The sequence below is a fragment of the Aplidium turbinatum genome, chromosome 2 (genome assembly GCF_918807975.1).
Source record: "Aplidium turbinatum chromosome 2, kaAplTurb1.1, whole genome shotgun sequence".
In the NCBI taxonomy this organism is placed as follows: domain Eukaryota; kingdom Metazoa; phylum Chordata; class Ascidiacea; order Aplousobranchia; family Polyclinidae; genus Aplidium; species Aplidium turbinatum.
Genome location: NC_137473.1, coordinates 25,404,399 through 25,427,496, shown reverse-complemented (window position 1 = coordinate 25,427,496; position 23,098 = coordinate 25,404,399). Strand labels below are relative to the sequence as shown.

Below are 23,098 nucleotides of genomic sequence, written 5' to 3'. Positions count from 1 at the left end.
TGAACCACTTGAGAACTTTCTGAAAATACTTTATATTTTTCGTTGTAATAAATTTCATTTGCAAATTCACTTTGGGCTTGCTCAAGTACATCCTAGACTTGGATGTCATGCAAAAAAATTGCTGAAAAATTGAATCCTGAAGCAGACATTAGGAATATTGAGAAAAGTGGTTCAAACCACCCCACCCTCCCCTAATGGCTTGTCCGAATCAAGTAATGTAGCCTAACAAACACTGATCAATAGGAAAGCGATGTGTGCTCTAGAGCGGTGTAGAACTTTGTGAGGTCGTGGAAGAATTCTTGTCACTCGGCGCGCAGTCGACATCAACTGGAAAAGTTCGGTTGAGGAAGCAAGTGATGTCAGCTCCAAGTGCAGGAACCAGAAAATTGTTCCTATTTGGATGGAGAAACTTCTGCAAATAATAAAAAGAAACAACAACCAGCGATACAGTGGGTGCGGATACTTATGTTTTGTTCAATGCTTAGCCAAATAATTTTTTCACAACACATATGCTAAGCCGAATAAACCTAGGCTTAAATATGGATCAAAGGTAAGTAACGAAACCGTAATGAAATGACTTGGGCTTGCATTCTCGTGTTTTTTCATAACCACATGAAGTCATTTTTCCAAAGGCATCCGTGTGTGTAAACAAAATGATTCATAGGTCCAAACCTTAAACGTTGACACACAAAAATCATGTTACAGACGTAACTTTTATTAAGTTAAAAAAATAATTTTGGTTCATGCGACATTGCACTTTTGTTAGCCTAGTTTGTTTGTAATAGAATAAACATCACAAAGTATGTGGGCAGCAACTTTTTTTTATCATTAGGTAGCCCTGAAAAGGGCTGTTTTTTGGCAAATGGACGATATGGCGGCTACAGTAATGGGTAGGACTCCCTTATGGCTATGGGACAGTTGTCTGACACTTTTTAATGATGAAAAAAAAAAACGATAAAGAATATTAGCCTACAGTCATCCCTGTTTTGATTTCATGTTATGAAACAATGACTAAACTTTGCAATAAAATTGCTTTAGTTCATGATTTGTTTTAAAATAACGTTTTATTAGAAATAATGTCATATTCGTCCCATAGGTGACACATCTCCCCTACATATTTTTACTCTCAGTACACCTAGTCTACACAAATGTTTAATCTACATGCATTTTATGTACTTCATCCAATCCATTTAATGTTTAACATAATCCACGTTAAGTGTTTACATGTTAGTGTATGTCATTTTAAAATAGAACTACAAGAAACGCTCACTAGACAAGTTAGAGTATGCACCCCATCAGTGCCGGTCTTTGGGGTGTGCAAACCGTGCGATCGCACAGGGCCCGCAAATTAGGGGGCCCGCAATTTACTCAAAAAATGCAGTAATTTTGTCATTTTCAATGGAAAAATTCAAAAAGGAATTAACAACAAGAAAACATAGAGACTCAACGAATTCAACCTATTTCGTCCCCTGAACATTTCGTAACCTGAAAAGATCGAGAAAAAAAACACGACATAGCCGAATTCGCTGATCGGAGTTGCCGCAAACATTTCAAAATTTCTCGATCTTTTCAGGGGACGAAAAAAAAAACATTTGTTACACGATTTCAGGGTACAAAATCGGAGTACGAATTTTTCAGGAGACGAAATAGGTTGCATCCAGACTCAACATAGAGACATAGCTTTATTTCCGAAAAATGCCAAAGAAAGCATGATCTTATCCTTTTGCTATGCCACCGGACAGCACTATATTACAGTAATATTCATATCTAAATTTTTGTTGAACATGCTCTAAGAATGCCCCAAATTCAAAGTAATTTTTCAAAATTTTCTGGGGGAGACCCCCCAGACCTCCCACCGCTGATTGTCACCATCGACGATCACGCCGCCCCTCCCCTTTCAAAGTACCTAGCTACGCTACTGAATTGGATCATTGGCATTGGGGCCCGCAAAGCATATTCCGCACAGGGCCCGAACTACCCTAAGAACGGCACTGACCCCATTCATCGGAATGAATCTCTGTTCCTGGTGCGATGTGGCGTAGAATTTCTGCCTCCAGTGTAGCCCTGTCCCGCCACGGTACCATTACGTTGAAGCATTCTCTAATAGCACAATTTTACTAGGGATATCTACAGGCATTGAGAAGCAAAAGAACGTGCCCGAAGGAGGGTGGGTTAAATAAAAGTGTTGTCAAATATTCCTTCAAATCCCAAGCTTAAGTGATATTGCTCACCTGCTCGAACGTAGTTGACTAGGCGTACAGGGATGGAGGAACCATTTTAAAAGTAGGTGGGCCCAAAGGCGTAGTAGTCAAAGTTATTCAAACTTCTGGGGGGCTTCGCCTCCCATAGCATTGCTGCATTCCTGATACTTCAAATCGCTTATGCATTGTGTTTTCATGATTGCCTTTTGTGCCAGACACCGAAAAAATTGCGTTTTTAGGCCCGATTTGGTCAAACAAATTACACAATTGTTAAATTGTAGCGCTGTACAAAATATGGCGATGTAGGCTACACACAAATAAAAAGGCAATATAGCCTACACGCACGTCAGTTATAATACCAACCTGGGAGAAATAATCTGCAGCATTATACAGTAGGCCTACGTGCATGCACTGCATAATATGTAATGATATCATTGTTTTAACCTTGGAGAACAATTAGATTGATTTATAGATTACTTCACCAATCACACGCAAGACGCAACCACATTCACTGCTCATCAACAGTGGGCTCAACAGAAAAGTTTGAAGATTAGATTTCATCATTGAGCTATCAAAGATAACACAGGCAAACAAAATTTTTTTTTAAAGGCACGGTATGTGAGAGTCATTTTAGTAGTATAGAAGTACATGGTTAAGCAATTTTAATTAATGCTTTCTTTGCTTTGTAATCCAAGCTCAAGCATATTACGACGAAAAATGCTGCATTGGCAACAGTTCAAGTTTAGGTGGCCACTAGATAGAGCTAGTAGTATTTTGGGATTTGGTATTAACTTAGTTGGTTAGATCTATGCTTGTGCTTTTCAACGATAGCAAATCTGTTGAAATTGAGCAAGAAATGAATAAATGGGAGACAATTAATTATCGTGAACACGCAGGGCGTGAACTGAAAGACGATCGATTCGCCATTGAAATGCATTGGGAAAAAGCTTCGTTGGGGGGCTGTCTTCGAACAACGATTGCTCCTATATTAAATAAGATATAAAAATGAAGGTTAGCCCTTCAATAAACAGTGACATGTTCTTTTAATTGGATTTGATTTAGATTGTTTATCATTTAAAATGAAGTTTTGGTGATGGTTTGCATTTGGTCAAGTTTAGGTGGCCACTAGATGGAGCTAGTAGTGTTTTGGGACTTGATATTAACTTAGTTGGTTAGATCTATGCTTCTGCTTTTCAACGATAGCAAATCTGTTGCAATTGAGCAAGAAATGAACAAATGGGAGACAATTAATTATCGTGAACACGCAGGGCGTGAACTGAAAGACGATCGATTCGCCATTGAAATGCATTGAGCAAAAGCTTCGTTGGGGGGCTGTCTTCGAACAACGATTGCTCGCATATTAAATAAGATATAAAAATGAAAGTTAACACTTCAATAAACAGTAATATGTTCTTTTAATTGGTTGTCGTTAAATGTTTTTATCATTTAAAATGAAGTTTTGGTGATGGTTTGAATTTGGTCAAGTTTAGGTGGCCACTAGATGGAGCTAGTAGTATTTTGAGACTTGATATTAACTTAGTTAGTTAGATATATGCTTGTGCTTTTCAACGATAGCAAATCTGTTGAAATTGAGCAAGAAATGAATAAATGGGAGACAATTAATTATCGTGAACACGCAGGGCGTGAACTGAAAGACGATCGATTCGCCATTGAAATGCATTGGGCAAAAGCTTCGTTGGGGGGCTGTCTTCGAACAACGATTGCTCGCATATTAAATAAGAATTAAATAAGATATAAAAATGAAAGTTAGCCCTTCAATAAACAGTAATATGTTCTTTTAATTGGATTTTATTTAGATTGTTATCATTGCAAATAAACTTTTGATAGTGGTTTGAATTCGGTCAAGTTTAGGTGGCCACTAGATGGAGCTAGTTGTTTTTTGGGACTTGATATTAACTTGGTTGGTTAGATATATGCTTCTGCTTTTCAACGATAGCAAATCTGTTGAAATTGAGCAAGAAATGAATAAATGGGAGACAATTAATTATCGTGATCACACAGGGCGTGAACTGAAAGACGATCGATTCGTCATTGAAATGCATTGGGCAAAAGCTTCGTTGGTGGGCTGTCTTCGAACAACGATTGCTCGCATATTAAATAAGATATAAAAATGAAAGTTAACACTTCAATAAACAGTAATATGTTCTTTTAATTGGTTGTCATTAAATGTTTTTATCATTGCAAATAAACTTTTAATAATGGTTTGAATTTGGTCAAGTTTAGGTAGCCACTAGATAGAGCTAGTAGTATTTTGGAATTTGATATTAACTTAGTTAGTTAGATATATGCTTGTGCTTTTCAACGATAGCAAATCTGTTGAAATTGAGCAAGAAATGAACAAATGGGAGACAATTAATTATCGTGAACACGCAGGGCGTGAACTGAAAGACGATCGATTCGCCATTGAAATGCATTGGGAAAAAGCTTCGTTGGGGGGCTGTCTTCGAACAACGATTGCTCCTATATTAAATAAGATATAAAAATGAAGGTTAGCCCTTCAATAAACAGTGACATGTTCTTTTAATTGGATTTGATTTAGATTGTTTATCATTTAAAATGAAGTTTTGGTGATGGTTTGCATTTGGTCAAGTTTAGGTGGCCACTAGATGGAGCTAGTAGTATTTTGGGACTTGATATTAACTTAGTTGGTTAGATCTATGCCTGTGCTTTTCAACGATAGCAAATCTGTTGCAATTGAGCAAGAAATGAATAAATGGGAGACAATTAATTATCGTGAACACGCAGGGCGTGAACTGAAAGACGATCGATTCGCCATTGAAATGCATTGGGCAAAAGCTTCGTTGGCGGGCTGTCTTCGAACAACGATTGCTCGCATATTGAATAAGATATAAAAATGAAAGTTAGCCCTTCAATAAACAGTAATATGTTCTTTTAATTGGTTGTCGTTAAATGTTTTTATCATTGCAAATAAACTTTTGATAATGGTTTGAATTTGGTCAAGTTTAGGTGGCCACTAGATGAAGCTAGAAGTATTTTGGGACTTGGTATTAACTTAGTTGGTTAGATCTATGCTTCTGCTTTTCAACGATAGCAAATCTGTTGAAATTGAGCAAGAAATGAATAAATGGGAGACAATTAATTATCGTGATCACATAGGGCGTGAACTGAAAGACGATCGATTCGTCATTGAAATGCATTGGGCAAAAGCTTCGTTGGGGGGCTGTCTTCGAACAACGATTGCTCGCATATTAAATAAGATATAAAAATGAAAGTTAGTACTTCAATACACAGTAACATGTTCTTTTAATTGGATTTGATTTAGATTGTTTATGATTTAAAATGAAGTTTTCGTGAAGTTTTGGTTGAAGTTTTGATGGTCAAGTTTAGGTGACCACTAGATGGAGCTAGTAGTATTTTGGGACTTGGTATTAACTTAGTTGGTTAGATCTATGCTTGTGCTTTCCTACGATAGCAAATTTGTTGAAATTGAACAACAAATCAATAAATGGGAGACAATTTCTTTCCGGTGTGTTTCAGTGCATTTCCACCCCGCTCTTCCTCTTTCATAATATTCTATTCCAATATGTGTGACGTCATCATTTTTTTCCGGTTGACCAACAGGGCGTCTTGTGCAAGAGCACCTAGATTTGACCAGTGCATCATAATTTGCACATGTCTAGTATAGCCTTATCTAGATTTACATAATGTAATTAATATCTTTTAAAAATTCTTCAGTATAAATAACCTGTACAGTGTACATTAGGGTGGGTCGATTTCTCCATTTATCATATAAATTTGAACATAGGTGCCACTTTACCTTCTAAACATTTCCTCAAAGTTTAAAATCGTTTTGTGCACAGCAACCCATTACCCCAATGACCTTCTGTTTCTACAACAGGGTTGCCAGATTGGGTGAAAAGTTGGAGAAATTTTTGTCATTTTATCTCATTTTTTCGCCCAACCCGGCAATCCTGCGCAGTGAGTGAACTTCTAATAGTTGTGCGGTTTAGCACGCCACAAAAAAACTTTGTGAAACTGACTCTTTATCTTATTCATCCAATAATGATTCGAGTTTCATGGAGAGTGTCTCAGCAAGTAGTGCCTACAATACCATCTCAATCCCTTGTGTTGCAATGGAAGCCCATTAAAAGGTGGTTTCTGACGAAACAGTTGCTGTTATTGTCACTGCTACTTTGCAGGATGTGTTAGGAAAAGACTTCTCCACAGACATCATTATTGGACTCACGGAAAGTGAGACATAGCCGAGTCAAGAGGCGTACTGGATTGAAACCAACCCAACATGTCGTCAATAGTTTTATATTGCTTTATTTCGATGGGAGAAAGGATGAATCATATGTCTTTGATGACTACCACCACAGGAGAAAAATAAAAAAATACCATTATGTTTTTCTTACACAACCTGGTGACATCTACATCTCTCATGTCACAACACCAAGTGGTCGTTCAGTTGACATTTTAAAATGTATGATCGACGAGAATATGAACATGGATGAAATTCGAATTACAGGTTGTGATGGACAACGGTGAACACTGGGAATCGTAATGGAGTAATTGCTAGAATAGAAGATCATATCCATTATCCAATATAAAGTAGGCCTACACTGGAATATATGTTGGCCTATGCTGCCCATCAATGAGTTACCATTGCGACAGCTATTTGGATTATTTTGAAAGACGTGTACAGGCCCAGTCCAGAAACATTCATTGGTGAAATTGTCTAAAAAACATTCATTGGTGAAATTGTCGATATTCTGTGGTCAAACTTTATAGCCTTGGAGATCGCATTGTCTGATAAAATTGAAACTCCCTATTTGCCAATATTGGACAATTCAAAGGATCTAAGCACAGACCAGACGTACCTTTTGGAAGTTTGCCATGCAATCAGTTCTGGGAAATGCTCTGAAACACTCTTACACAGAGATTCTGGGAAATTTAATCATTCAAAGGAGCAAATCGAATGTGCCGCTATTATGTTAGTCAAACCCATCCATCAGAAGCTGTTGACATTGACATTGACACGATTCATTGCAACTGTATATGGGCCTGTATAGTTTGCACTAAAATGGCCACAGATATCAGCGATGCTCCAGCAGTAGGCTACTTTTCCTTATGATACAACTCAGTCAAGGAATTGAGCCAGTAGAAGTGCAGTCTGTCATCGACAAATTGATCAAGCAAAATTGTTATGCAGCTCACCCCGAAAACTTCCTATATGCAGTGCCGGATTAAGGGGGGGGCGGACTGGGCTGAAGCCCAGGGCCCCCACTTTTGGGGGCCCCCACTTCAAAGAAAAAAATCTACTAATTTTTTTAGTTGCACAGCTGGAGATTACTGCTATTCGTATCTCAAACAAGCAAGGGCGGCTCACCCATATGTGCTGCGGTGCTGCAGCACCCCTGCCCAATCCCAGTTATTCAATTTTTCTTCGTTTTTTTAACAAAAAACATATTTATTGGATACTTTCATATCCGAAAATAGTACGGATTACGGGTCAAAGTTATGATAATGCTGCCAATATGAGTGGCAAGTATAACGGTCTTCAAGCTCTTCTGCGCGAGAAATGTAGTGTAGCTCAATATGTCCCTTGCACAATGCACAGCACATCCACTGCACCAACATCGCTCTTTTCAGGGGCATAGAGCTCTTGAAATAAAGTATATTCAACGTCTGCGATGCCATTCATGGATTTTTCGCTTTCTGTCTCTGATCCCTCGTTCTCAATACATGGGTGATCGCCATTTGGCGAACTTCTTCCGCATGTATTCCAGGGAGCCGTACCAACCAACGCAAAAGCCGGTAATTCGGATGAGTCGCGCTGGCCAGAATACATTGTGAAACTTTTATTGTGAAACGAGATTTTCCATGAAAACAAAAAATGACGCTTAGCGCTTGACGCTTAAAATCGGCCAAATAGTTGACGGCGCTATCACTTTCGTCAACTGAAAAATAAATTGACGCCGCTAGCCTCAGCGTCAACAAAAAGTCGACGCCGTCAAATGACGCCGTCAAATTGACGGCGTCAACGTACAACACTGTCAACAACACTCCGCCCGATAGCTCAGTTGGTTTGCGCGTGACTTCGTGAACGAAGAAGCTTCAAGTTTGACTCTCAAGGTGTGCGCTTGAGCAACGCATTCTAAGGACTGCTCTCCCTTCAGCGGCACCTAATGGATGGAATAATTACCTGGCAATAACATTTCAACATTCGGAAACTTCACTCTGTCAATCTCGGTAAACGCCCTGCGTCAAAAGCCTCTACAAGTATGCGAAACTACCAAGAATAACCTATTAAGGCTTTGTCAGTCCACGGATAAAGATTCAAAAACCAACCAACCCAGTCAGTAGCGTATTTAGGGGGGAGGATAAAGGGCGATGGTCCCCTCTAATGATCATGTAAAAAAATAGCCTACAAATTTTGCAAAAAAAATAGTTGCAGCTAATGAATAAATAAATCCGAATGCTCCGGAGAGCATCTAGACAACAACATCGACCTAACATTCCAGCTGAAACTTCGGAGATCTATTTCAAACGAACAGTTTTTCTTCCTTTTCTTGACAATTGCATGGCACAAATTCACTACAGATTCAATGAGCACTGCTCGCTAGCTTTTAAAGTCAGCACATTTCTGCCTTCATTGATTCATGAAGATGAGGGCTGCCCGATCGACGAGATTTTCGACTTCTACCATGCAATGCTGGATCTTGAAAGAAGCAATTGCGAATTTGCAGCTACTATTGAATTGCGAAGATGAAGAGCGAATTTGCTTGCGGTTTCTGTGGATAAACGACCTGTGACTCTTGTGGATGTGTGTCAAGCTGCTGAACAACTCGGCACTTATCCGATTAGTATCCATAAATTAAAGTACTTCGAATCTTTGCTACGCTTCCAGTGACAACTGCCTCCAATGAGCGATGTTTCAGTTCACTAAAGTAGCCTACCTGAAAAATTATTACCGCACGACCATGACCGAGCCACGTTTGGATGGTCTAGCTCAGATGTATTTAAACAAGGAAATTGTACTCGAGCATGATGCAGTCATTGATATATTTGCCAAGCGCAGGCATCGCATGTAAATTGTCATTGCGAATCGCCGAGACTGTTCAAAAGGTATTCAAGATTGGAAAGACTAACTTATCGTTTATGTTCTGAAGTGTTTGATATCTTTTGTTGGTTCATTGATTGGAACAGTAACTTACTTCGCGGATTCGCTCTTGATTTTGGATCCTCTCCCCCTATCTGACGGTATTCTGATGGTTTCAGCTAACCCTCCTCCCTCCCGTTCTGACGCATCATGTGACATTTTGGTATACCGTCCGCCCTATTTAAAGGGTCAAACAAGTCTCCCAAGTAGAAAAAATTTGAACCAATTCACTGCCATTTCCCCCAAATTTGAGCTTTCTGTGTCCTACCGTTGAGACTACCGGCGTGTACTACCCCAGACCCCATTGGCCTCCAGCCGCCGAGTCAGCCGCTACGCGGCTGACTGACACAATGTCTTGCCCCTCCCCCTAACAAACTTTCTAAATACGCCACTGAACCCATTGCAAGTAAAATCGAAACCAATAAGCTTGCCGATAACTCTTATCCACTGGTGATTGCCAATCAACATGGAAAGTAACGCAAAATAAAGTTTCATTTCAACTTGTTCACCAGCGACAACAAGCTAGACGTATTTCCAGTCAATCTCTGATAATGTAGTGTAGGCAGCCTGTGCTTGAAGGCCACTTGCGTTGTTTATGGTAGCAAAGGTCGGCAACCAGCGGCAAGGATGTAACAGCAAAGCGTACGTTATTGTTCGAAAGCACGCGCCATTTGAGAGCAGGACTTTTCACGTAAGCAAAGAGTTATGGCCTGACAAAACAGGCTATGCTTTGTGGAAAAGCAGCAGTAGTGTACTAGTGTATGAGCTCGTCTATCGGCCAGTCTGTTCAGTTTAATATACTTCTACTGTATGTGCAGCAGTGCTTCAAGCGCAGTCAAACTAACACAGACAAATAAACATTAATCAACCGTCTTTTATATTGATTCAACGTCTGACAATGTTAAATCATGGTAAAAACGGTCGATTTGTCGTCTGGGTTGTACCGTACTCCACTTTCAGTCAATAACTTTAAACCAACGTGGTCTATTGCTTGTTTGGTGGCAACTGAAGAATAGCATGATCGATAGTTAGAAAACATTACTCTACCCGTCTGTTAACAAAGCTCAGTTGGCAGGTATATGTGGTGTGTAGGCCTACTCTCCATCGCTTCAGGAAGTTAATATGCAGTCTGTAAGACTAACAGTACAGCGTATTGCTATGACTCCAGCACAGCAGGCCTGTGGTCTGTTCTATGTTCATCGAATGTCCTGTTAGTGGCATTACCAGTTTGTTGATTACGCAGAGATCACTTTTTGCAGTCAATGACGTAGCTGCATAAAGGTTTCAACGAGGAAGAAACCAAATACTTTTTAATACTGGTACCTAAAGCAGAGCATATGGAGTAACAGCTATCAGGGCTGTGTACAACAAACTTTTTTGATTAAAACAAAACGAAATTCTTCAAAATGAAGTTTCTTTAAAATGAAATGATATGAAACTTTTATTGAAAGTATGATACTCAAATCTGTGAAGGCAGCTGAATTGGTTGAGTTGAGAAAGTCACAAATTGCAGGACTTTGTGCCCACAACCACAAGTGTTTTGAGTGGCTGTTCGTACAAAAAACGTGTTAAATACTTTAAAAAGATGTTTCTCAGCAGCCGATTGTAGCAAGAAATGACAGCGCTTGAGTTAAAAGCTTAGTAAAATAATTTAAGCTCACACGATTTGGTACGGCAATATCAGAGATGCAATGTAATATTTGACAACTCTAAACTACAAATACTCACTTGCGATGGCAGTTGCTGGCACAACCCACAAATCTGTGCTAGTTTTGAACCCAATAAAAATACAAACTTGGGTTGATTTTTTTTACTAATTTATGAACAATCGTTTTTTTGTTTTGTTATTCTGTAATTGTGTTTATCCACGTCACCAATAGTGCTGTAGAAGAGCCAATTTATACATCTAAAACTATTTGATTTTGAAGAAATTGGTTTTGTTTTTGGACGTCGTTGTGTTAGTCTAACTCTAAAAGTAAATGTTAAGACAAGTCATAGCGTGACTTAAGTTTTTGTAATAACAGTTCAAAAGTTTACTAATTTTAAACAGCTGCAAGAGTTCTCGTAAGCTGCATGTAGGCCTATTGTCGATCAAGGTTCAGTCAATTTATCAGCTGGTAACAATTCGTTTTATGCAAGGGAAGAGACAAATTTAATCAGACAAAACAATTTTGGCTTTGAGACATGCATTTTTAATGATAGAAGAAAGGTTACAAAAAAGATTGTAGGCCTACTAGTTTATCTAAAGCCCTCCAATCTACGTCTCAATGTTTTTTGTTTTATTATCTTTATCCTGCATTGCGGGAAAGCGGACTTGAGCGCTATGCATCGGTGTACGCCTTCCGACGTACACCTGACCCACGCTGCAGCCGACTGCAATGTCTGTTTCCGGTTGTCTACTCTACTTATAACTTAAATTTGGTACTACCCATTACTCGAAATCGATCACTGGGTAGAGGCAATTATCGTAAAGTTCACTTTGCCCAAGGGACGTTTGCTCCTGGGAAGAGGGACTCTGATGTTGGAGCCTTCATGTATGATGGGTTACTTTCGAATTGTTGTTTCTATTGCTTAATTCGATCAGGTCTTCCCAAACTTTTTTGCTCGCGACCCCTTTTAATTTCCTGACATTTTTTGCGACTCTTCGTGTACCGTGCTAATAATTGTACCGTGCTATTCTCGCAACAGACAAAATAAAAGTTTTCTCTCTTTCTCTCCTTCACGCCTAAATTGATAAACAGTGAGAAATATACGTTTGTAATGTTTAATTTGAACAAACACTAAAAACAAGCTAGGCCTACCCGTAGCCTACTACTTTACACCTAGTAGCCTGCTGGAAACCAAACCAAACACATTTTCTTATTCTTCTTCCAACATAATCTTTGTCTCTCCTTACGACGTGATCCAACCATGATTTAAGGCGTGTCTCAGCTTGTTTTCCAACTCTCCAACTTGCATAATTCATTCTCTGATGTCTGATGATTTCATTTCTTACTCTGTTCTTTGTCAACCCAAAAGACCATTGCAACATTTTTATTTCTACCACTTACATTTCCCCTTTCTGTGTTTTGGTCAGGGCTACCGCCTGCATCCCATACAACATTGCTCGTCTTACCATCGTTTTATAAAGTTTCCTTTTACTTTTCTGGCGCCTTTCTGTCACGCATACACGCTCCCCATCCCGCCTGGCATCTTTTTATCACCTCTCTGTCACTCGCTCTATTCGCATGAACTGTCGCACATTAATTAAACTGATTAAAATTGTTTGTAGAATAGGCTATTGTCAACAGTTAGCTATAAAGATAATATAGAAGTGATAGAACAACAATAGCTTAACACCTTTGAAATGCCTTTTTTGTAGGTAAGAGTGACGTATTTGTTTTTGAAAAATATTTTCAGGGTAGGCCTACAGTAGTTAATATTTGAGGCTAGACTTCACACGCGTCAAGCAACAAAAAGTTTCATTGGAAAGCACAGAGAAGTTTATTCCAAGAGTTCTATTGAAAACTTTAAAAACAGTATGTTTCCGGCGATTCGCTTTTCTTTTTTGTGTAAGTTCATCGAAAAGCACTTTTTTATGTGAACAAACTAGATGAAATCAATTAGCTGAAATATAAATTTAAAAAAAAACTAGCAAAATGTTACATAATAATTAGAATGATAGTCATTTTGAATAGAGCTTAATTGTGTTTAAGTGTAGGCTACCTGAAAATTGTAAACTTTTATTTGATCAAACTTCAAAAAGCTTTAGCCTACCTACAATAGATTTCCTCAATAGTCCGGTCGCTGAATGATTTGACCCGGAAAAAAATAATATTAAGCTGAAACTTTGTCAGGAGGTCCGATTGATGATGTGGAGTCACCAAACAAAGCCCCATGGGAATAGTGAGTTCTTTGGGAATAGTGGAATAGTATTCGGGGAATAGTAGAAAGAATAGGGGAATAGTAGAAATAGTAAAAACATAGTAGGGGAATAGTAGAAAGCTCTTTGGGAATAGTGAGTTTTGGCCATTCTTCCATAATGGCAGCTGCTCCCATAGGCCAAAAATTCGAAATCGTCTAAAGTTGATCTTTTATACCTATCATTAGAAAGATAATTTAATGGTGAATCGCTTTCACATAAGAACTATGGTAAAAAATACACACATTTTGAAGTTATTATAAGATTTGTTACTCAATGCAACAACCAGTGTAGGGGAAGGTATGGACCCATGACCATACCTGACCCATGAGCCACCCTCTTCCAAATTCGAATAAAACCTTATAGTAGATTTTTTATCAACTGAATAAGTTGCATTTAGTTCAATAGTATTTCTTGGAAAGTTCTGGATTGAATCTTTTAAAATTTTGCAAGTTAGAGGGTGGGTTGTGATTTTGAGGTGTTTTAGTAAAATTTCTCATTTGCGTTTGGGGCTTTACAAAAACTTAAATACAGCTAGCATCGAGATACAAAATTCAGAAATTGTGATGGGCTATATAGTGCATGATTTAATACAGTTCTTTTAGACTTTACTTCATTTTAATTAAGTAAAGCTAAGATGGAACTTTGTCGCCAACAGTTCTGACCCATGATCCACCAAAAATGTTGTCTCTTGAACCATAGTTCATGGGTTAGCACGATGCCTAATTGAGGGACAATAAACATGTTCGTTTATTTTAGAAATTGTTTATTAGAAATTATTAGTGGTATTTTTTCTAGTTCCAACACACCTTTGGTTGCCAACTTGCCATCTCCATATATAGTTTCTATGTCCAGTTTTAGTAGTAGTTCAGTTTTAATCCGGTGATGTCCTCGTTACCGAGGGTGGCCGGATTCACCTCCAAGTGTCGCAATCTCTTTCACACCCTGCCGCCACTCTCCACATCGATCTGTCTAACGCGTACTCTCTTGTTAAGCCCACCTTGCTGCTTTCCTCAACTTGCCTTTTCCACGTTTTCTTGGGTCTTCCTTGTTTTCTACGACCCTCCACTTGCAACTCCAGCGCTCTTCTCAAAACATCATCTTCATCCCTTCTCAAAACATGCCCATACCACCTCACTCTATTCGCTTTCGCCTTCGCCACCTTATCAACATTCTCATTCAACCCAAGCAAGTTCATAAGTTCTTCGGTATTTCTTTTGTGCATCAGCTTCACACCACACATTGCTCTTTCAGTTCTTCTTAAAATCTCCAATTTGTTTTCGCGTAAGCACTACGTCTCTTCCGTACAGCATTGCAGGTCTCACCCAACTAGTATAAATTCTTTCAGATTCAAAACCATCTCCGGATCTGCATGTCACTCTCTTCATCTTTGCACATCTTCCTGCATGTCGCACACTTAACAGAATTTGCCATCACTCCTCTTCCACATGCACCACATAGGTCAATTTTGCTCATTGTGATTTCACCTTTCGTTCCACTTATCACAATCTTTGTCTTTTCGATGTTGACACGCCTACCTTTACAGTGAAGCGACTTTTTCCACTTCTCACATTCATTTTTCTCTCAGATCTTCCATTGTGTCACTCAACAAAACCAAATCATCAGCGTACAGTATCTCCATCAATGAATCTTCTCCTACACGCTCGGTAATCACATCAATCACAATGGCAAAAATTAGAGGAGAGAGGGCAAAACCCTGCTGTATGTCTAAAGTAAAATTAATAATGGAAGGTATATGAAATAATAACTCATTACAGAGATGTTTAAAAGACCCGGGAAATTATCTTGAAATGCCTCTCTTCTGCGTTAATTTAATTAAAGCGTTACATCCTTATATGCACAAATGCAATGTTTTTGAGATTCATGCTAAATTTCTGATTTGTTAGTATTGCTGTTCGTTAATTTTCTGTACTAGCGTAATACAGAGTGGTCATCAGTGAGAAATATACATGTAGATGTATACAGTAACTGAATTAACCAATAGGCTACTTTTAAAACTAACCTGAGTTTCGTTAAGGTGTCAATTTCTTTCCACCATACTGTACAATACATTGCTACAAAGATTTCGCTATAGCGAAATTGATTTATGATTAAAAAATGAGGCTGGTACTCTGTTTGCTGCATTGAGTAACAAGTCTTATAATAACTTCAAATAAGTGTATTTTTGACCTTAGTTGTGTGAAAGCGACTCAGCATTAGATTAGCTTTCTAATGAGTTATAAAATATCAGTTTCAGACGATTTGGAATTTTTTGGCCTATGGGAGCTGCTGCCAATATGGAAAAATGGCCAAAACTCACTATTCCCAAGGGGGATCATGGGTTTTATTTTTTGGTGACTCCACATCACCAATAGAACCACCTGGCAAAGTTTCAGCTTAATATTATTTTTTTCGGGTTTGACCATATTTTTGCGTTCAGCGACTGGACTACAATGTTTTGGACTTTCTAAACGTGTTTCCATCAACACAACAATGCGACTAAACTTAAATAGGATTGCCCTGATAGGATTCCACAAAACTTAAAGGTTCAGTAAAATAGTTCTTTTAAAAAGTTGCTATCTCAAGAGCCTTGGTATAATTTTTTTGATCACTCTTGAAGCTTTTATGATATTGTACCAACAAGTTAAGAAATTCTTAGCCTGACATTGTGGTTGTGCAAAATACATAGCCTATTTCTTATGTTTAGGTCTTTTATTTGCAAAAGTGGCAGCAAACATCTCGTTAGAGTCAATAAAATGTATTCTGCCACAACCCGATAAAAGTATCTGGGTGATTGGTGGGACATATATACCGAACACTTCATACTTTTGCAAGAAAGTTGGTTATGGAAAATGCTTTCATCAGCCTGCTAGTACCGAAGATATCGATGAGTAAGGAGTCATTTATGTCTTATGCGTATTCCATTGCTCTTATCAGTTATATTTATTGTGATGTGTAGCCTGAAACCTTCCTAAAAGAAATCTTGTCAACTCAATTTTTGTGCAGACTGTGGAAGTTAGAACCACAAACACACGATATTCTAGAGTCTAGACTGTAGTAAGATCTAACATTACCAGCCCAATAGCTCAGTTGGTTAGCGAGTCACTTTGTGAACGAAGAAGCTTCAAGATCAAGCGGCGCTGGTTCAACTTTCGAGGTGTGCGCTTGAGAAACTCACTTTAAGAACAGCACTCCATTCAGCGGCACCTAATGGATCGAATAATTCCCCTGCAATAACATTTCAACAATTGGAAACTTCACTGTGCCAATTTCGGTAACCGGCCCTGCGTCAAAAGCCTCTACAAGTATGCGAAACTACCAGGAATAACCTATCAAGGCTTTGTCAGTCTGAAGATAAAGATTCAAAAACCAAACCAACCCTTCTAAGAGTTGACAGGATGTTTCCATCGACCCTAATTTGTTTACCCGCCAAGTTTCCTAAGATAGTGCAACAACTTGTGAAGTTACAACTGTACAGTAGGTTTCAAGCTTTTCATTCTCGTTACATAGCCGAGTGGTAGGAAGCATGGTGCGGCACTCAAAAGGGCGATGATTCGACACCTCTCAAGAGCATGTGGCTGTGTCTATGACAAGACACTTGAAGGCATGCCTGAAGATGTATACAAAAGATTGACTTCCTTGTCTTCCCCTCCACTCAATCTTAATCTTCAACCACCGGGCTACAAAAACAAATTTTGCTCCCCCCTAACGACTGTAAAACAAAATTTACCCTCATCAGCATTTTTCATATCAGATTTCGGAGGTTTATCATATAGGCCGAGTGTCTGTTCTTCTTCATCAAATTTACTCCTTGATAAAACCATAGAGACCTGCAATAAGTCGCCAAAGACGAAATCTACCGTCAAAGGGTCAATGTGCTCATGGTTTAAATTCTTTGTGTAAACCAAAACTATTGGCAAGCGTAAATGTGTTGTCAAATTCTTAAAAAAATAAAATATCAACACTTTTAAAGCACTTTTGAAAAACTTAAATTTGGACAATTTTGACAAATATTAAAAGTGCCGAAGAATTGTCTTGTGAAAAGTTTCCACAATTAAGATAAAAATTATATGCCACTGATATCCATTTGATTTAATTTTAGCATAAAGATACATTGAATCTGTCATATTAAACTTGCTTACGTCTTCCTGGATTGGCGGCTGACTGGCGCTCTGATGGTCAGGGCCCACAAGAGGGGGGGACAACCGGTGCATTGCACCGGGGCCCGGTGAGTTCAAGGGGGCCGACAAAATGTCTAAAATCACGCGATAAAAAGATTGATTTCAACGATTTTGCATAAAACATTGTTTTTATATTAGTTCCGTATGTCGAATGGGGCCCCCTTATGGGTAGCCTAGGCCAGTGGTCTCCAATCTTTTTAAGAAGCGACCCCAATTTAAACGAAAACGAAATCAGCATTTACATAAGATCCCATTTTGTTTTCCAATACAGAGAAAAATATTTTAAACAATGCTGAAACTAAATAGGCCTAATACGAGTAGCCTAAGTATGCACAATTACAGAGAAATGTGGCTACACAAAAGTATTCCAAATGATTGTTTTTAAGAAGTTTCACATAACACATGAACGTGATTTCACGAACACAAAATTATCAATTTGTTTTAACATTTAATTTGCACTGTGCGATGGTTTCAATTTGGTCAAAAAAGTCATTGGGTACAGTCCTCGAAATTAGCGGCGGCACACGGCAATTGCCGTGGTAAATGCCGTCGCAAACGTCATAATGGCCATTCTGCTACGGCAATACAAATGCCGTCGCACAATGAGCATTTAATTCGGACAAAAATTGTTCAAAATTTCTTCCTGTTTGATTTACTCGCAGCGTGAGTTTAATCAGCAGAAACATCGCACCAAGACCTCACCTCGGACTATTTTACTTGCTGTGAACACTCAACACAGTCTTCAAAATTAGCATATTTCTACTTCGCAAAAACGTTCACGAGGCCAAACGGCAAAAGTTGAAATTGCCTCGGCAATTGCTGTGAACGTTTATTACGAAAAAATTGTACCAAAACATGTAAAACGAGAAGAGAAAAAAATAATCGAATAGTCTATCACGACCGCACTGTTTGATTTGTTGTGATGTAATAATACCAAAAGTAGCGATCAACGCGATACGCACGCTGTTACGGTGATTCACGTTATAACTCATAGGGGGGAAAAAGTAAGTTAATTTTGGGTTGATTCAACGTTCGAGTCAGCACAAATCGATTTAATTTTCCCAGCGAGTTATATCGCGCAACAACAATGCCCAATAAGAAATTTACGTTTGTTTTACATTAATTCGACATCTAGCGACGTTAAATTATCATGAAATAACGTTAATTGCTCAATCAGGTACCGATAACAAATCAATAGCTCCCTGCGAGAAGATTGCTTCGATTTACGTATACAGTACACTAACATATTTTCGGCACAATTAGGATACTGCGAGCAACACAAAGTCTGTTTGATAAACTAGTCAGAATCGGAATCATCGGAGGATGAGGTTGTCGTGTCGTCACTGGAATACTTGAAGACGTAAAACTGCCCGTTCATGAACGCGCGATGCCACATGATTGGAAGCATTACTTTTCTTTACTGCCGAAGAACCATTTATCCAATTTTGTACCACTTTTTTATATTCGCAACGACACCGGTCAAAAATAAGCATTCGATGAAAGAATAACTTTTGCGTAACAATTAAGCCAGTATTTATAAGGAACTTGCAAACTTTTTACAGTTCACAAGAGCATTGTCAGCGCATAAAATAGCTTGCGTGATGCTCTTGGCTACCGCCGTGTGACAGACGATGAAGAAGAAGCGCATAAAATTTCGTTTGATTAAAGCATACGGCAATTGCCGCCGCAATCCAAGGTTTGTTGATTTGGCGACGGCAATGTTTTTGCCGTCGTAGATGGCAGCTAATTTCGAGGGCTGTGGGTATATCTTCAATCCTACGTTATACTGATAGTGAAATTGAATTCAAGAGATTGCAATTTACGTTCAAAAAACTCAGATGGTTTATCCATGCAAGCAACCTGGATGATTTTTTTTTCAAAATGACATTTAAGTTTATTTTTCTTCGTCGATTCTTCTGCGAGAACTTTATGACACTTTGGTTTGCGATTTGAATCAGTAAAACCAAGTTTTAAAAAAGCCTCGTCATATGATCTTTTTCTGGTATTTTATGCTGCCATTTTTATGTAATATTTAGATTTTCTTACTAGCTACAAATTAACATTACCGTACTAACTGCAAAGCAAACCGAAAACAGCCGATGAAATGTCTGCACACTACACCTGCATAAATAACTATTCGCTCGTTCTAGAGTCACCATGAATACAAAAAGTTAATCTAAACTAGCAACATAGTCTTTTTTTTTTCGGTAATAAATTGAATATGGTGAGTTTTGGCGACCCCAGGAAAAGTTAAGGCGACCCCACATGGGGTCGCGACCCACAGGTTGGAGACCACTGGCCTAGGCAATGCCTTTTTTTTTAAATTACAGAATTCTCATTTTTTGAGTTTAGGGGGGCTCGACAAAATGTTTAAATTTGTGTGCTCAGGTCGATTTCGCATAAAATAATGTTTTTTATATGAATATTAGTTTTGTATTTTAAATGAGCCTCCTCATGGGTAGCCTATGCCCTGTTTTAGAACAACAAAGTTTTCATTTTTTTGCTTTCAGGGGGCCAATAAAATGTTTAAATTTACGTGTTAAGGTCAATTTTGCATAAAATGTTTTTTTTCTATTTTGAAGTTGGTATTTCTTATAAGTTATGAAGTTGGTATTTCTTATATGAAGGTGGTAATTCTTAATGTCATGAACAATAGAAATGCATTCATCCTAAGTTTGCTGCCCTAGTCTCTGCAGATTTCAAGGTCAGAAAAGGTATTGTATGTTAATGTAAAGCTGTAAGCACACATAGTTATGTCAGCCATGTCGGATAGTATTGCAATTTTTATGGTAGGCACTTTTACGTACTGCACTGCCCGAAGAGGCAACCGCAACCATGCGTATCGTATATGACATTACTGGTGTTTTAGTCACAACTTTTCTCATAAACTCCATTGTTTGCAGTCACTACGATTCTTCTTGCACTCAGTTCAGTTGAAGAAGAAAAAATAGTATTAGCAGAGGGTGGGAATCGAACCCATGCAATCGAAATTATTACTCCTCTGCCCTAACCATTAGGCAATGTTGGTTGTGGCGATGCATGCAGTTAAATTTCTTTGTATCAAAATCTTTCGATAAAGACGACCAGTTAATCACGTGTTGAGTCATGTCACGCATGATAGCGCTACCAACGTCAGCGATGTCGTATGTCACGCATGGTTGCGGTTACCTTTTCGGGCAGTGCAATACGTAAAAGTGTCTGCCAATTTTTATCTTCAAAATGACTGATTTTACCCACTTGTTGCCATGGTTACAATCAGGTGTTGCCAGAGTTAGGAAGGGTTAGAGTTAGGAAAGGTTAGGAGTTTTGATCTTTGCCCAGGACTAAAAAAAAATTCCAAAATGAAAGTTTTTGTTTTCCACAGCTATAAACTTTTCCTCAAATTAGGGCAGAATTCCATATCTGACAACGCTATTGAGGCTATATTTACACTATGTAGGCTAGTGTTTTAGCATTTTACAGCATTTTATCTTTGTGTAGCCAAGTTACTGTGTGTCTATGTGTATCTGTGAATTTAAAGTTATATTTACAATAGTGCATTGTTTGTGAAATAATGGAGTGTTAATACTTTAATCTAATTTATTCTTTGTAAGAACGCGCACAGCAAATTTTGCTTGTGATTGGTGAGATATCATGCGACATGTCGCTCTGGGGGGCCCGACAGCAACATCTGCACCCGGGCCCGGCAGGGCTCTTGGAGGCCCTGCTGATGGTGACTGCATTTAGAAAACATTAATTAATTTTCATGCTTAGCGATTCTTTTAATGTGGACATCCAGCAGCTTCGCGATAAGATAAACAAGGATGAAGCTTGCATAATCGATGTGCGAACTCTAGAAGAGGTTGAAGCGGGGAGGATTTTTGGCCAGCGATGGATCCATGTTCCTGTCAATGAAATTGGTGAATATTTATCTCAAAGCTATTTTTGAAGTGTTGAGCAGTTGACCTGGTAAGCGGAGTTTTTTTGGGAGATTTACTTGCATGGCCAGTTCATGTTTGTTACTGTGTGTCTATAATTTGAACAGTAGTGTGCATTTTGTATCAAAAGGATTTAATGATTCAAATAGATTATGATTCAAGATAAAAATACATTATCATCGCTTCTCCTGTAGCCTAACCAACCTTGGAAAATTATCCCTTTTGGTAAACTTCACGACCAGCACAGCCTCATCACTCTTTTTGTCATCAGCTCAAGGACACTTTGCTTTATATCACCAGTGCGCAGAGATGGGCAAGATCACTAAATTTGGTGATCTTGAAGATCAAAACCACTTTTAAGATCCCTTTTTGTGCAGTTGAAAAATGCAGTTCTTGATCAATGAGGTTGCAAAAACAAAAATTGCTCGCAAGCAACCTGGTTAAAGGTAGTTTGTATTGTGAACTTATGGTTTTAACTGCTCGAGCACTGGCTTCCTAAGAATTGTAGTAAACTAGTGACTGTGGCTATATATCATTCGTTGTTTCCTATGTCAACCCAATCATCGACCACTCCTAAAAAACGTAAGCTGGGTTCCGATGTGGAAAAGCCACCGTAGATCCGGTCACACTTGACCAAAAGCATCGAGGATTGCTTTGAGGCAATGAGGAAGGCCGGTGCTGTCTTTCCAGCTCTTACAGCTGTCTATGACGCCGTATAGCACCGCGGTCTTACTTGCAAACTGCATCGCCTGCTTCCAGACCTATCTATGATCCATATGATCATGGAACTTGTCAGGAATCGAAACTTCACTCTCACCACAGGTAACTCATCGCAAAGCAGAGTGAGACGCCTGAAAAATGGTGTATTGGTGTCTCACAGGGATCGGTCCTGGCTATACATCTACACCCACGACCTGCCAAGCGCGGTCTCCGCGAAATACGCATATGCAGACGCCCTGGCAATTCTCCACTTTACAAAATCATGAGAAAACCAAGAAGACACCTTGAGCCAGAACATCAAACCGTCTCAGTTTATCTCAATAAATGGCGACTGAAAGTCAGAGAAACCAAAACTGTGGCAGCAGCTTTGCATTTACACAATCTGAAAGCTGATAGTGAGCTAAATGTCCAGAACAATGGAAAATCTCTGTCCTTCTGCCCCGAACCAAAACATCTTGGGGTGACATTAGACAGATCGCTCAAATACCGCCACCATTTGGTGTCACTGCGCAAGAAACTGACATCGTAAGCTGCGCTACTCAAGCGCCTGGCAGGCTCCAGCTGGGGGCGAGGGCTGACACTTTGCGTATAGCAGCCTTAGCCCTCGTCTACTCTTCAGCAGAGTACTGTGTACCTGTGTGGTGCCGCAGTGCTCACTGCCACAACATCGACAATTCAACATTGCCATAAAAAGCGCCCTGCGCACAGTGATTGGACACCTGCGTCCCACACTATTGGATAATTTCCCCATCCTTGCTGGCATCCAACCTGCTGAGCTTCGTCGCGAAGAAGCCACTCTGTCTCTCGGGCGACGGGCATTGGAGCCCAACCATCTTCTTCACTACAAAGTCTTTTCTCCTTCAAACGAGCACCTCAATCGACTGAAATCAAGACGCCCATTCGTGCCAGCCACTCAACGGAGCCGACAAACAAGACATCTCTGCGGCTAATTGGGCGGAACATAAATGGAGATCAAGAATCACCAGACTCCATTTGTTCATCCTCAACGAGACACAATTGCCATCAGCCTTAAA

General features: G+C 39.1%; 1 protein-coding gene across 3 annotated transcripts in view; it reads left to right on the top strand.

The window, feature by feature from the left end:
• The first annotated feature begins 12,748 nt into the window (after positions 1-12,748).
• Positions 12,749-23,098, top strand: part of LOC145787506 (thiosulfate sulfurtransferase/rhodanese-like domain-containing protein 3) — a 30,232-nt gene continuing 19,882 nt past the window's right edge. For all 3 annotated transcript variants that reach the window (XR_014291406.1, XM_082599276.1, XM_082599265.1), the window contains exons 1-3: positions 12,749-12,896; positions 15,954-16,137; positions 21,181-21,326. Coding sequence is in view for 2 of the 3 variants with exons in the window: in XM_082599276.1 (XP_082455402.1) it covers positions 12,866-12,896; positions 15,954-16,137; positions 21,181-21,326 (361 nt within the window). In the remaining variant the exon portion in view is untranslated. The remainder of the gene's footprint in view (positions 12,897-15,953; positions 16,138-21,180; positions 21,327-23,098) is intronic.